Source organism: Pimephales promelas, chromosome 15, assembly GCF_988280905.1.
Source record: "Pimephales promelas chromosome 15, fPimPro1.hap1.1, whole genome shotgun sequence".
In the NCBI taxonomy this organism is placed as follows: Eukaryota; Metazoa; Chordata; class Actinopteri; order Cypriniformes; family Leuciscidae; genus Pimephales; species Pimephales promelas.
The window spans coordinates 14201877-14218314 of NC_142783.1; the positions used below are offsets into that span (position 1 = coordinate 14201877).

The window sequence follows — 16438 nt, forward strand, 5'->3', positions numbered from 1 at the left end:
ACTAAATACACAGAAGAATCAAACATAATGGGGTGGAAACAGGTGAAACAGATGAACAGGACGCTGAACGGGAGGCTGATGAGGGAGTGAGTTCAGGTGTGCAGACGAGAGGATCATGGGAAGTGTAGTGCTGAAGACAAGACAGACTGGTGCAGACGGAGGACTGTGACAAAAAGTACAGTAGTAGGTTATAAGCTCTTTGTAAACTAATGCATAGTTACATAAAATGACGTTTACCTCCAATGATCCAATAGCAGCCTTCAAAATCGTTATCAAAAGTTCTATTGAAATGCAGTAAATTTCTGTTTATTCTGTTAAGGTTGATTCTAACTTATTTTGTCTCATGACAAAAAATAAAAAAAAAATAGGCTGTTTCCACTGAAACTTCACAAGTTTCACATGGTGTACCTGCTAGAAACCTACCATGTTCTAATAAATAGCTAAATAGCTATTTTCCAGCTCTAAGCCTTTTATGAAGCAACATTAAATGGAGCAAATTACTCATTGTTTGGAAAAAGACATCTGTTGGGCTTGATGCTCTGACAGGCACACAAACAACACTTTCTGTTCAGTAAATCTATACTGAATATACCGATAATCATTTCATCATTTAGGGAAGTTATTAAAAACTAAACATTAAGAATTCTGGAGTGATGGAAAAAGTCTAGTACGGGTAAAAGTTATCAGGTGCGGACCGCGGTAGTTGTATACAAAGCGCACAAATGAGTAGAATCAAAACAACATTTATTAATCCATCAACAGAACACAGGAGTTTGCAGGAGAAATAACTTTCTCAGAAGGGAACAGAGGGTTAAATATACTGGGGATGATCAACTGAAACAGAACAGGTGTTTACTAATTAAAGGGACAGTTCACCCAAAAATGAAAATTACCCCATGATTTCACCCTCAAGCCATCTTAGGTGTATACTTTAAGGTCTTCTTTCAGACGAATACAAATTGCAGGTATTTTAAAAAATGTCCTGGCTTTTCCAAGCTTTATAATGGTTAAGTGTAGAGTAGATTTAAGTAAGTAGATTCAAAGTGCATCCATCCATGATACAATGCTCCACAGGGCTCTGTGGGGTTAATAAAGTCCTTCTGAAGTGAAACGAAGCATTCATGCACGAAAAATATCCATATTTAAAACTTTATCGACTAAAATAACTAGCTTCCGGCAGACGGCTGTATGCCTCGATTTACGGGGAAAGAGTGACCCTTGAACTTCTCACACAAGTAATGACGAATACGGAAGAGCAGAGGATAGAGCAAAACAAAACATCAGACAGTCATGGAGTAGAAGTCTAAAACGACAATTTTTAAAGAGAAATGTCGAGTTTGTTGTCCAGCCCTGTTTGTTTGAACCACAAGAGGTGTCAAAGCTTACACAACTCCTACATCATACATCGTCAAGTGTTACTCTTTTGCCGCAAGTCGACTTGTGTAGGTCGTCTGCCGGAAGCTAGTTATTTTTGTCGATAAAGTTTTAAATATGGATATTTTTCTTACACAAACACATCGCTTCACTTCAGAAGGCGTTTATTAACTCCCACGAGTCGTGTGGAGGACTTTTATCATGGATGGATGCACTTTGATGGTCTTCAAAAAGTATACAGCCATTCACTGCCATTAAAAAGCCAGGACGTAATATATCTCTGATTGTATTCGTCTAAAAGAAGAATGTCATATACTGTACACATAGGATGACTTGAGGGTGAGTAAATCATGGGCTAATTTTCATTTTGGGGTGAACTATCCCTTTAAGAACCATGGAAACTAACCTCCTAAATCAGGCAGGCAAAACGAGAACAGAACACACACACACAAAAAACGAAATCAAAACAAGCTATACGTGCTAAAAGGACATACTTACACTACAACACGGGCGCACTGAATGCCCCATGAACATGGCTGGTAGTCAGGCTTCACGTAAGTCTCCACTCCATCTTCTACCACACAGCTCACTGTCTTGGTCACCACATATGCACACCAGTTTCTGTAAGAAAAAAAAAATACACATGTACTGTAGTTAGCATTTTATTTTAGGAATGGAACTTTGAAATATGAATAATTCCACAACTGTGACTCAAAGCACACCAATTAAAACATGAACTAATGGAGGTCTCCAAAGATAGTAGTCATTTTAAAGCACAGTTCACATGTGAGCTCAAACTAATAGCGCCTGTGTAGATTTACAGTGATTCCCCACAGTCTAAATGTTCCTCATGTCCTCATAAATGAGTAGAAATCTCCAAATAAATAGTCTCTTGCTTCTCTTAGTGGACACTGTTCCTCAAACCAATGTCAACAAGCTCAGGAATCAAGTTGTTACAATCTCTCTGCTGCATGCAATAGGAATTCAAACATCTGTTGAGCTTCACGCTGTCTACAGTAAAAGCAGGTTGCATCACTTATCTCATCTTGGTCTCTCACCCCTGTTTTGTTTTAGTCTACTAGTAAGGGCAACAAACTACGTGATTGTCTGCTGTGTGTAATGCAGAAGCAGTTTGTCTTCTGTGGTTATTCGCTAAGCCCCCATGAGTTACGTTGAAGTTACACCTCAGACCGTTGCAATACAGATTGGACTCGTGTTGTGTCTCTAAAGAAAGAACAAAACAAAAATGTCTTCTCAGAGGCCACCTAAACATGTGATTTACAATACATCTGAATCATGTTAAACCAGACAACCATGAGTGCAGCTGCAATGAATACCATTTCCTCTCATTAAAATTAAACTTAGTATGGATTCCACCAAATGTGGCCACATGCAAATGTTTTGGTGTCTCTTTCTACAAGGAAAAGAAAAATTATAATGCATTAAATATCTTAAAATAACATCAAAATTATATACATAAAAAAAAAAAATTTGCTGTTGTGATTTGTCGCAAACAATATGTCTGGTGAGGAAACTGCATATGTATAAAATCAATCCTACTCTTTAGCTGTTTGACAGTTGATCCTAACAGGTTATTGCAAAGTATTAAACACATGACCACATTCTGTTTGCAAATGCATTATGTAATAAAAGGAAGTTACCCAAATTACCCAATAAATGGCTAGTCATGGAAAAAGCACTTAATTTTTCCCAAGACCTGTGGACACACACATTTGACCATTACCAACTGACTCCTGCTTTGATTGCGACATGGCTTATCAACGACCTATAGTGGATTTCCTGCCTCCACAGCTGCTCGAGACACTCGCACATATTGCCAGCACAATTTCATGTTTTGGCCTTCGATATTAAACACAGATGGTGCTAGATAAGAGTGACATCACAATATAATCTGTGCTGGCTAAATGAAAGGATGTTTAGAATGAATTACAAGAGAAAATGCAATGTTTTGACCAACAAGTACAATTCAGAACCACGTGTCAAAGAATAAAATAATAGTTTTGTGGCTTCGAGGTCATCTAGTGTGCTCCTAAACATTGAAACAATTAACTTTTAATAGATATACACAAGGAAAAACAGATATTACAGTTCTGTAATGCCAGTAAAAGCGATACAGACCCCGTCAGGCTATGGCAGAAGTGTTGTTCACCCTGTTTTTCACTCCACGACTTGATGAACCACTGATGTGATTTTGGAAACATTATTTTAAGGTAAAAAAAAATTACATAATGTTGCTTTAATATGTCCCAAACTGATTTCTCATTGTCTTTTATATCTCCATTATTGCTAATATCCTTTTTCCAAAAATTCTTCTTCCATCCTTAATGGTAACACAACGAGGTCTTGATTTCAGTGACCCGTATGTCATTTATGGTGTTAAGCGGTGGGCAATCCATTACTCAATACACTCAATATCACGTAATGCTAGCTGTTTATGGGAGGAGTTTTCTAGGTTTAAAGATTTTTTGCAAAGTTGTCATGCTGCTTCATTTGTTTTTCAACTGTTGATTGGAGTGAACCCGACCACAGTTTTTCCAGGCTGCTACGGCCAGCAGTGAATGATCCACATTCTTAGCAGATTTGTCATGCAGAATTTTAATTTCAGGCTCACTTTCATCAAACACTCATGACTTTACACTTACAGAGACTTTCAACATGTTTCAGCTCCATAAAGAAGGGAAAATATGAGAGGACAAAATAAAGTTCATTTGGCAGTGTGTCTCCCTTTGAACCAATGAGAGTTTATTCCAATATGCAAAATTGATATCAATCCCTGCCGCCATGAGGATGTTTTCATATTTTTTTTCCATTACACCATTTCTGTTTTCTAAAAATAAATGACTTTACAGTCACAAAGGACTGAAATGAATGGGTGTAGTAAGGGTAAATAAAAAATGTGGTCACGTAGAAACGTCATGGCTTAAAAACTAACTTAAAATAAATGAAATGTCTAAAACAGAAGCACCCTTCAGAGTAAGAAAGTAATGTTATCCTGATATTATGTCACTAACTTGGATCGAAAAATGCATTGCAGCACAGTGAAAGACTAAAAAGAGAAATTTAAGACGTGGAGAAGATAAAGCTGAATAATGGACAAACATTGTTGCACACAATGGAAAGCAAAGTTAAAGGGTTAGTTCAGCCAAAAATGAAAATTGAGTCATAAATTATTCACCCCCATGCTGTAGGCCTCAGTCATTAATTATTCACCCCCTTTTCTTCCTCTGGGCCTAAGACGAGAGTTCAAGAGATTTCCACGACGCATGCGCGAGAATTGCGATCTCCTTCAACTACTTCAGTTCAGTTCTCACGTATGCGTAGTGGATATCTCTTGAAGTCTCGTTTCAGGCCTACAAGGAAGAAAAGGAATAGTCGAATAAAGTCGTTATTTTTGTTTGTTTTTTCGCACAAAAAGTATTCTCGCCGCTTGATAAACTAACACAGTCTCATCCCAAAAAGTCATATAACTGACGTTTTGGGACGTATTTTGACCATACGTCAATATCCGCCTTTTTAGGGCCCCCTTAAACGTCGGTAGATGGCGATCCCGGGCCGTCATACAACTGACGCTTTACCTTTAACGTCGGTTAGGTGACGGGTTAGGTTTAGGGTTAGGTTTGGGTATGGGGTAGAGTTAGGATCCCATAACCTCATCTACCGACGTTTAAGGGGGCCCTAAAAAGGCGAATATTGACGTATGGTCAAAAGACGTCCCAAAACGTCAGTTATATGACGTCTTGGGATCAGACCGGGTTGGATAAACTTATACTTGAGCCACTGTTGTCACATGGAATATTTAAACATTTTCTTCAATGACTTTCTGGGCCGTCAAGTTTCGATCCCTTAGGCAGCCTATGTGGCAGTGATCCGATTTTAATCAAATTTAATCAAAAATATATTCATTTGTGTTCCGAAGACGAACAAAGGTCTTACAGGGTTGGTACAGTATGGGGGTGAGTAATTAATGACTTAATTTTCATTTTTGGGTGAACTAACCCTTTAACATTGATTGTGTTTAATTCAAATTGGTTACTGTCTTTCTGTGTGATGTTTTAAAGCATTAAAAATAAGGACCACGTAAGGTAAGTGTGTGATTAGATTTTTCCCCAGTAGTAAAAAAACACGGTTTGGGAAATGGATTCATGATGTTCGAGCTCATACCCAAACCAGTTCAGCGGAAATCCCGCCCTGCAGCTAATTTCATTGGTTAAGGTTACAGTAGCTACGTTTACATGGACACAATCGGAATGAAATCAATACGATTGATGAATCCGATCAAGGTGTTTACATGAATGATAAATAAAGTGATTGGGTTTATATGCGCGTTTATATGTCACAAGATTCAAATCGGAATTGATTCTTTGACATGTGCACACTGCACGAATATGCCACTGTTCGCGCATAACTGTTCTCCCCTATTGTTTCTGTATTTGTTTTAAACAACAGACTTACCGTCTCTGGTCATGATTTGGAGACGATGAGTATGAACCGTTTTGCCGTGCCGCTTATATTTATCACACAGTAAAACCCCACGCCCAAAAGTCGTGTGTGGATGAGAATCTAAAACAAGCACTGGTGGGACGTTGTCCTGCTCCACTTCATAGACACTGAATGAAATGAGATTTTTTTTAATAACGGAACACTCATTTATATGACACTTTATTCAACAGGAAGAACAGCTCATTCCGTGCGTCATACGTCATTGCACATGCGCAGTCCTTTTAGTTTTGGTTTTCAATCCGATCAAGTGTTTACATGTTCTCTCGGTCGGATTACCAAAGGAGTAAACCACCCCTTTCAATCCGATCGAAATTCTAGTCGGATCGAGCTCAATCGGATCGATTAAGGTGTTTACATGAAGGTTTTTTAGTCCGATTGAGCCGTCAATCCGATTATAAGAGTCCATGTAAACGCAGCTAGTGATGGGTAGGTTTAGGGATCAGTGTTTGGTGTAGGCAGTGTTGGGAAAGTTCATTTTCTACACGAACTAGTTCAAAGTTCAGTTCACACATTTTAAAATGAACTAGTTCAATTCATAGTTCATACTTCAAAAAAATGAACTAGTTCATTCATAGTTATTTTTTCCATACGTTTCCAAAGTTCTTTTTTATTATTTTTATTGCCACAGGCACAGCCCATATACAACCACAGACAACAATTATTTTATCGACGGGCAAGGTTTGCACAGAAATATAAGATTTTTCCCATCCTCATGACCTTGTCATAACCCATTTAAATGATCACATGACGCCCCCTCACTCGCTGCTTTGTGCTTTGTGTTTAGCCGGGTTTTCGCCTGGAATCAGCTCTATAAAAATATGCCACCAATGAAGTTAAACTGAGAGCGTGTGTTCACAGACACCAGAATGAACGAGTTCACAGTAACGTTCATCAGGCAGTAATATGATATGTTCAGTTCATGTTCGCCCAAAATATGAACGCGTTCAAGCACAACACTGGGTGTAGGCAATCAGTAGAGTGATTGAGATGACCAATGAAATCTTTAGAATCGGCAGCAGGGCGGGATTTCTGCTGAACTGGTTTTGGTTATAATAAGCGAGTAGCTAACATCATGAATCCATTTTCCAAATCGTGTTTTTGTCGTATCCTGAATCACTACTGTACACCTATAATAAGTGTTTGCATTGGGACTATTTTAGAGTCGTGCCATTGCAGAGTAAACCAGTACCTGCGTGACTCGTCATAGACATAACAAAGAGAAGTAGCTTTGGATACAATGCTCTTCTGCAAGAAGCAAGCAGTTCTGTTTGTTAACCGCTAGAGCGCCAAAAGTTATAGACTGCAGTTTTAAAGTGACCAGATAATCTATCCCACACTTTTCTGTAACGCTGTTATGCCTAGTTCAGATTACACTTTTTTTTTGTCTTTTACGATAATCACTGTGTTAGATTACGCGATTTTGACTTGTCGTGTCGTGGACAAGACACTTGTCAGACTACACGTTGCTCTCTGACCAGTCATCGCATGCCGTCTTTAACGGCGCGTGCGATGTCATCGAGAAGGCGGGTGACTTCCGGAAACGAACGTAAACAAACAATGGATGAAGCGGTGAGTGTTGTATTGGCTGTCCTTTGTTCAGAAAAAAAGTTAAAAAAGAAAGAAAACCCGACAATGGACACGTTCCTGGATTGCTCGAAGAGGACCGTATGGGCTGTCAATCCTCCAAAGAGAACTTGAGGTAAAATATTGTTTTCTTATATATTTTTTTACTTTTAGCACCATCGTCTCTCTTTCGTTTTGTCTTTTTTAAAAGTTGTATACAGAAAAGCTTGTGTTCCTATTGGTCAACCTCATACATGTGACGGAACCGTCGTGGACGACCGTTAAAAAAATTAAACATGCTAGTATTTTCTCGTGATGTCGTGAAGCATCGCAGACACGAAGTAGGTTGTCGCCCACTATGACACACTATACGAGATGATACGATCGAATCTTGCGTCCTGACGGCTGTTGTCGTTTATGAATCCCCACGACACCCTACGTCAAACGGATCGTGCCAAAATCGGGCAAAAATCGTGTAATCTGAACCAGGTGAGCGTTCCTGTAGCTCAAACAGCAGAGAATGGCTTTAGCAATGCAAAGGCCATGGGTTAGATTCCCAGGGTATAGAGGAACAGATCAAATTTAAGTCACTTAGTCTCTGCCAAATGCTTAAAAATAAACGCAAACACTTATGAATATCATTTTGTTCTTGAAAATATAAATGTCATTTGGAACTTACTATCTCTCTGTTTCTGTCTCCGTCCCTCTGACACACACACACACACACACACACTATTATTTCACAATCACACTCAATTAATTATCTGTCATAAAAGTGACATAATCCATGTAGGGTATCTGGCATAAAAATACAGTCTTCTCTTTGTTTCTCAGCACTGCTGAAAAAAGTCCTCTCCGATCCTTCCCTCAGTAAAGGCCGTAATTGCTTCTCCCAGGACAGAAATTACATCAGATGAATGTAGCGTTTCGGAGGAACATTCATTCGAAGAATATCCGCCTTCTTACTATTTCAATTGATGAACCTCCCAGGGGATTCACAATATGGTCATAACAATTTGTCCAACTGCATATTTGGCATGTTTAACAATGGCCTATAGCATCTATGTGTAGATAAATGTGCTTTAAATAAATTAGTACATGAATATGCATGTGTGCAACAGGCTCCAGGATCCTATGATATCACTTTCTGGACCTTCCCCAATAAACCTAAAACAACGGAGCAGAACGGACGGCAGAAATTGTCTGTTACCTATAGGGAGCAATTTAACCAGGAAGAAACTCATTTAAGTCATTTAAAATGTATTTAACTGCACCAAAAGCAAGACGTATCCTCATATGTATGGTAATATGGATCTTGTATTATGTACACTGATGGATGTCTTGTTCATGTCTTTGTTACTAAAGTTTATTCATAAATCATAGTATGCAATCTGTTAAACTGCACTTTATGCCTGTGACTATGCCAAAGCTAAATTGTATTTACATTATCGTTCGAAAGTTCGGGGTAAGATGTTTTATTTATGTTTTTGAAAGAAGTTATGCTCACCAAAGCTGCATTTACTGTATTTGATCCATAAAAAAAAAAAAAACAATTTGTAGTTTGATGATTTTTTTCCAGGATTCTTTAATTCAAATGAAAATATCCTAGTTCAAATGAACAGCATTTATTTGAAATAGAAGTTTTTTTTGTAACATTAACCTTTATCTTTACCATCACTTTTGATCAATTTAACACACCCTTGTGGAAATTGTGAAAAAAACAACAACTTTGATCGGTACAAGTATGCAACAACTTTCAAAAAAAAAAAAAACTCTTTGAGTGCTACCCTATATGAACACCTTCAGTTTTGGCTTGTTTCACGGAAACTTTTATGTACTCGTGTCACCTCAGATATTCCTCAATTCAGGGTCTTTTTCAGTTCTTATATGAACTGTAATCCTGGATCTAGTGCCAAGATGATGTCCCCCACCCATCTAGAAACCATGAGGCCTCCTTTTCCCCCCGGCCTACTGATATGTTTACACAGAGTCGTAGAGCAAAACGACAATGATTAACACGTGTAGAGGCCAGTGGCTACCAACAGAGCCTGGACGTTTCTTATTCCCATGGTGTGTGAGATAAAGAAGGACATCATGCAAAGTTCAGCTTTTCATTGTCCTCACATGCTTGGAATCTGTCCACCAAACCACCTATTGGCTTCATAGAAAAGTCACAACAACAACAATGGCGTCTAGTAACAGTCTTTCCACAAGACTACAAATTTAAAGTTTACTCATTGATTTCATCAATCAATGTCATTTACTCATTGAGGAAAACACAAGGGGAAAAGGCTGAAAAATCTTTACATAGCTCTTTTTAATTCAAGAACAGTTTAGTGAGTATTTATGTTAAGCTCCAAAAAAGGGCAAAAAAGTAAAGAAAAAAACACCTTAAATCCTTACGGCTCATGTGCAATATTTCATGTCTTCTCATGCTGTATGCTAGCTTTGTGTGAAGATCAGACATCAAGACCTCACAGAAGCAGTTTTTCCAACATAGGCTCATTGGAAAAATGTGTCACTACTACATTTTTCCAAAACTCCCAAAACCTTTACATTTATTTCACTGCAGTTTATAGCAGAAATGAATTCTAGTGGCAATAAAACGCTACCAACTTTTATTCCTTTCACACAAATCATGATTACGGTAACAGATTATTGTCATGAATAATGAGTATTTATTTCCATAAGGTTCCATCCACAATTCTACTGTATGTTATGACCTTAAACACTTTTACCATAGTGCATCGTAAACTAATACATCTTGACATTTTCATGTTTGCAAATGGCATGTTAACAATATTTGTTATGGTTTAGGGTTGGTTTTAGTAGCCTACATGTGGTAGAGGTACGTTAATTTTTTTCGTGATAGCTTTAACCTTTTAGCGTCACTCATCGGACATTTCATTTCAGAGCATCCGTGATTCATACAACAACCATCATAATAAAACATTGCCAGATTCTAGTGGTTTGGATAAAACTGAACATGCTTTTAGCGCCACTCACTGCACATTTCACTTTGAAAGTGTCGCGAAATGTGCAATAAGCAATGTAATTCTGCAAAAATATCGCCACAGGCACATTTTTCCACTGAACCAGGATTGTTTGTTTTTTCTGAAAATCTTCCCGTCTGGTGTAGCTCTGAAATCATTTGTGTCTTTATTCATAATAAAAAAGCAGATTCGAAGATTTTCAGAAAAAAAACAACTTAAAGGGGTCATGAACTGGATTTTTAAATTTTATTAAATTGTTGTCTGAGGTCAACTTATGACGTTCGCTTGTTTTTTGCATTCAAAAACATCAAAATGAATAACTAATAGGCTATTTTGTATCCAAGTTTTGAGCCTACCTGAAAAACACTTGGTTTTTATGGGCGTCTCGCACTGAAGACTTGGAAACGCCCACTGCTGTGAGTGGAGTTTTATATATTATAATGAGCTTTAACTCACCTGTCGATGCACTTGGGGGAAATTGTTTTGAAAACGTCCAATGTTGTAAAATGGCAACCGTAATGATTGGCCCATACGTTCGACCTAGAGTCCATGTGTTGCACCATTCCTGTCATATCCAATATATACGGCACAGAACCGTTCTTTACTATCAATCGGTCTGCAAATCCAGTCTTGTTTACAAAACAATAAAGTTAAAAATAAAGTTAACCATGCAGTCCTATTGGAATCCAGAGGAAGCTTATGCAGCGACTGTCTTCTTCCACAGCCAGGCGCTGCACAATATTCTGTATTGCTCGGTAGCTCGATCCGGTTTATCATCACGAGGTAGGCATCTATGTTATTTAGCTATGCGTGTAATGCATGAATTGGTGGGCGGGGCTAAACCGGTCGTGTTGAAGTAGGCGTTGATCTTCTTCTGCAGGGGTGGTGTTTTATCCTCTTTGACGTCATAGTTCCCCACTTTGAAAAACGAGTCGTTTGCTGAGTCTGGTGTCAATAAAAGTTTTTATTGGACTAACAAGGACGTTTTCAGTTCTAAAACTTACAGGATTTTCTTATAATATGATGACCTCTTAGATGTCAAAAGCTCAAGGAAAATTTGATTTCTTAGTTCATCACCCCTTTAAATTTCCATCTGTTTTTCAGACAAAGCTATGATATGACTTCAAAGGACGTATAGCACACAAGACATATAAACTACTTAGTAACACTTTAGCTTAGGATCCATTTCTCACTATTAGCTAGTTGCTAATTAGCATGCATATTAATAGGATATTGGCTGTTTATTAGTACTTATAACGCTCATATTAATGCCTTATTATGCATGACCATATTCTATATCCCTTAATACCTAAACTTAACAACTACCTTACAACTAGCAGTAATTAGTAGTTTACTGAGGTGAAGGTCGTATAGTTAATAGTGAGAATTGTCCCCTAAACTAAAGTGTGACCAACTACTTTTATAGTGTTTTATTTTTGTCTTTTTGGAACCATAGATACGAGTTAAGACTGACACTAGGCCGAGTAAATGATTACAGAATTTTCATCAGTGGGTGAACTAGTCCTTTAAGAAATGAGAATTGTGGTTTTGGAGATTATACAATGCAATTGCACATCCATCAGTATCGTGCCTCTGCTTACTTGAGATTGAATGCATAATGAAACACACTATCAAGTTACACAAATAAAGAAAGAGACAGTGTATGCGCGACAGAGCGAACACAGATGAGCGGGAAAATGCGATTCTCAGCGAAGGAATTTGCTTGATATTGAACACCATAAAAACACATAATAACATAAAACTCCCACTTGTTTTACTTAATAGCCTGACCATTTTCACTTCCTGTGCTCCAGCGCTTCACACAAAAGGCTCAATCATCATGCGCTTTGCATTTCTTCAGTTCATCCTTCTGTCTCTACCCACACATCTTCCCCTCCGAGCGACCCTGCGTGCTGCTCGGGCAGTGCGGCGCACACCGTGACCTTTGGCCTTTGCAACAGGAAGTGGTCAGAGCAGCTCTGGCTGCACGGTCTGCCTGTTTTTACAGCCTTGCTTATTTGTCTCTCCCTAGGAGGGGACACATGCTCGTCCGAATGTCCGAGAGGGCACCGGGCTGAAACGCTGGTCCACTCCCAGTTCCACCCCAACTGTGTCCACACGAAAACACTGATACAGAGATACAATATCAAGACTGACCCACAGGCACAATACTGATATTGTTAGGCATCGCATGAATTGGCACCATGCAGTTGTTGCCAATGGTTTCCACCTCCGTTTACAAACATCACCAAAATGCAATCATGCCGTATCATGTGGAAACAGCCCTCATTATGGCTGTTTTTGCAAACGGCGAAGCAGTTCTTTCCAACACAGCAATTTAAGATCAGACTGCTGTCTGTACACCAACCAACTCTTCTGGTAGCTAACACTACGCTTATGCAACATTAAAGGGATAGTTCACCCCAAAATGAAAATTCTGTCAGTAATTACTCACCCTGATGTTATTCCAACCCATAAGACATTCGTTCATCTTCGGAACACAAATGAAGATATTTTTTGATTAAATCTGAGGGCTGGATCACTCATAGGCTTCTATGGGATTGAAACTTGCCGGCCCAGAAAAGTTATTAAAGACATTGTTAAAATAGTCCATAGTTCACGTAGTGTAACTGTGCAGCGCTTCTGTGTTGTACGTCACATGCATCACACAAATGACCAGCGTCGGCCAATAGCGAGCCTGCATGTGACGTACAACCCAGAAGCGTTGCGCAGTTACACTACGTGAACTATCTTGAGGCCCACAGAGAAGGAAATGACTTTTGGACAATGAACAATTTTAACAATGTCTTTAATAACTTTTCTGGGCCGGCCAGTTTCGATCCCTTAAAAAGCTAATGGACTAATTTAAAGGACTGATCCAGCTCTCAGATTTCATCAAAAATTTCTTCATTTGTGTTCCGAAGATGAACGAAAGTCTTGTGGGTTGCAACAACATGAGGGTGAGTTATTACTGACAGAATTTTCATTTTGGGGTGAACTAATCCTTTAAAAACTAAAAATGATTTTATACTTTCTTGTAAGTAAATATATACACAGAGCAAAAAATCAGACTATACGTATAAACATTGTTGTTGTTTTTTATTTCTGTTTATAAAATAATTATCTTAAAAAATACAGTAATAACAGTAATATTTCAAAATATTGTTACAATTTAAAATAACATTTTTGTATTTTGATAGATATTTTAAAATGTAATTTATTCCATTCATGTAAAGCTGAATTCCCAGCATCATTACTCAGCATCATTGATCCTAAATCATCCCAATATGCTGATTTTCTGCTCAAGAAACATTTCTTATTATTTTTAATGTTAAAACCAGTTATGCTGATTAATATTTGTGTGGAAAACTTGATATTCATTTTTGTTCAAGAAACATTTGAAACTTTTACCAGTGTTGAAACTGGTTGTGCTGCTTAATATTTTAGTGAAATCAATACATATTTATTTGAAATATACATATTTTGTCCATTTTAAATGTCTTGACTATAACCTTTAATGTACATGCTGAATAAAAGTATTCATTTCTTTCTAAAAAGAGTCTTACTGACACCAAACTTACAAATGATAGTGTAGGTACACATCAAAATAATAAAGTAAAATCCAATAAAATGGGTCTCTCCTCAACCGACATGATTGCAAAGTGCTTTGGGTGTACAATAGTACATATGAAAAGTGCTATATAAATGCCTCATTCATTCATTCATTCATTCAAGATAAGATTTAAATATACTGTCCTGTAGGGACACAGGAAATCGTTATTTTCTTAGTTAGTAGCGCATAACACTGATGCGGCTTAGTGGGTCACATGACAATGCCACTTTACAGAGAAATATACATCGAAAGAGCTTGTCTTGAAAAGCAGAGTCTACGCATATTAAGCTGGAATAAAAAAAGCATGAGAATTTACAAAAAAGCACTTTATCTTTATGAAACAGCTGTAATAGCCATAATCGTGTGCTATAGGGAGGAAAGAAAAAGTCATGCTTTATTTGATCCGGAGTACACAAAGAAGACTGATGTCTACAAGATCCTTTTGCGACTCAAATCTTCCAGAATGTATTAAATATCTGGAGCTAAATGCTTTTTTCATGACCTCCTGAAATAAAGCAGAGGTCGGAAAAAAATCACGCACTGTGCCAGAATAAGCAACGTGATTTCAGCCTCCACAACATCCAACACCGCCACTAACAGATGTCCTATTAACCCCACTCTTATCTGCTCAGGACAATATTTGGACATTCTCGGTGTTCACATCCAATTTTATTTCTCATTCTGATTTCCAGATAAGCCGCAGTGTTATGATTACCCTTAAAAGTAGGCTAATGCACTATAGTAAATGTCAAGGCACTCTTTTAGCGAACATATTTGATGCTGGAAGGGCAAGCTCGTGGGAAAAATGTTTCCTTGTGGTTATACTGTAACTTGCTCCCGTTACAGGAAAGCGGTTCCTGCAGGGGTTTGACCGCAGCAGCACATCTGTGGCATTTCAGCTTGGAACTACACTAAAGCGAGAGGAGAAGGTGCGAGCCTTATGAGCAGACGTACCACAGATGTGGCTTACACAAGCCAGGAGAGATTCTTTATCTAAAGACATTTAGACATTCATGCCATTCTTGGATTGGATCTATCCTCTGGGGACACAAACCTATGAGATACTTTCACATTTCAGGGCTAGCTAAACTAACTTTATCGTTATTGACACACTTCTATTGCACACAATGTTTTCAAACAGCAAGTTTGACCTTTCATTCTTCTTTGTCATGATTGACTCTGCAGTCAGATGCTCACTTCTAAACGAATTCCACTGAGGATATGAATGGATTTAACATCCATCTTCACATCACCATAAAACACTTATCTGTGGATTCTCAGGAATTACATGATATCAGATGAATCCTATATGCTAATGGAATTTACTCCAAATGGCCTGTTTTATTTATTTGACAAACTTTTACACTGCAGAAACTTCTTGAGACTCCTTCTTGAGTTCTTAATTTTTTTTAATAATTCTTAACTCTTAAAGTACCACTGTAGTCAATAATTGTGTCCCTTAAAACCCATATTTGATAACCAAAATGACATATTTAAAAGTAATTTTCTTGAAAAAATAACTTGAATGTAACTCTACACCCTTGTTTAATATACTCGGTCTATGGATATGCAAATTAGCCCCGCCTCCACTCAATCACACCAGCTCGGAGATCCACTCGTTTGATGACCTGTCACACGTTGTGATTCCACACGTTGACCAGATTGGTTACAAGGTAGTTTGTGATGTCAGAAAGCTTCTTTTAAGTTATTTTGGGTCTCTTTGCTATTGAACGCAAAGTGTGAGAGGAAATGCAAAGTTTGTGTTGGAACGCAAAACCTTTGCCTTCATCACCAGGTCCTTTTAGGGTCTCCGTAGTATTCAGTGTCACATGATCCTTCAGAAAAAGGGGGTTGTTTAATATTGTGGAAACACTGACACTTTTCTTCAGGATTCTTCTTTGTTTGAAATAAAATCTGAAATTTTGTGACAAATATCTTAACTGTCACTTTAAATGCACCCATGCTGAATGAAAGTCACATTTTGTTTAAAAAAAAATCTTACTGACCCAAAACTTGTGAACAGTAGTGCATTTTTAATAAGGATAACTTGTTTTCACTTAAATGTTGTTTCAAGGATTTATAGATATTTAAAAAAATCTCTAGAACTGGAACATAAGACTAAAATATACTAGATAAAATATATATATAGATATATATAGATACTACTAGATATGTCAGGTAAAATAATAATAATTTAGAATAGTTTTTTCTGCAGTCTAGTATAAAACTTTGGTCCATAAAAGTTTATCCCGCACTGTTATCAATGGACATACAGCAGCTTGTTGAGTAGAGGTACTTTATCACATTTCTTCGCAGATTTACTATTTTCACCAGGGAGACTATAAAAAAAATCTCATACTCTTGAAGTTGACGA

The 16438-nt window shown here is 37.8% G+C and overlaps 1 protein-coding gene across 1 annotated transcript in view; it reads right to left on the reverse strand.

Annotated features, from left to right (window-relative positions):
- emilin1b (elastin microfibril interfacer 1b) overlaps nucleotides 1-16438 on the reverse strand; it is a 39842-nt gene that overhangs the window by 14956 nt on the left and 8448 nt on the right. The window contains exon 2 of the mRNA XM_039673107.2: nucleotides 1873-1995. Coding sequence (XP_039529041.2) covers nucleotides 1873-1995 — 123 coding nt within the window. The remainder of the gene's footprint in view (nucleotides 1-1872; nucleotides 1996-16438) is intronic.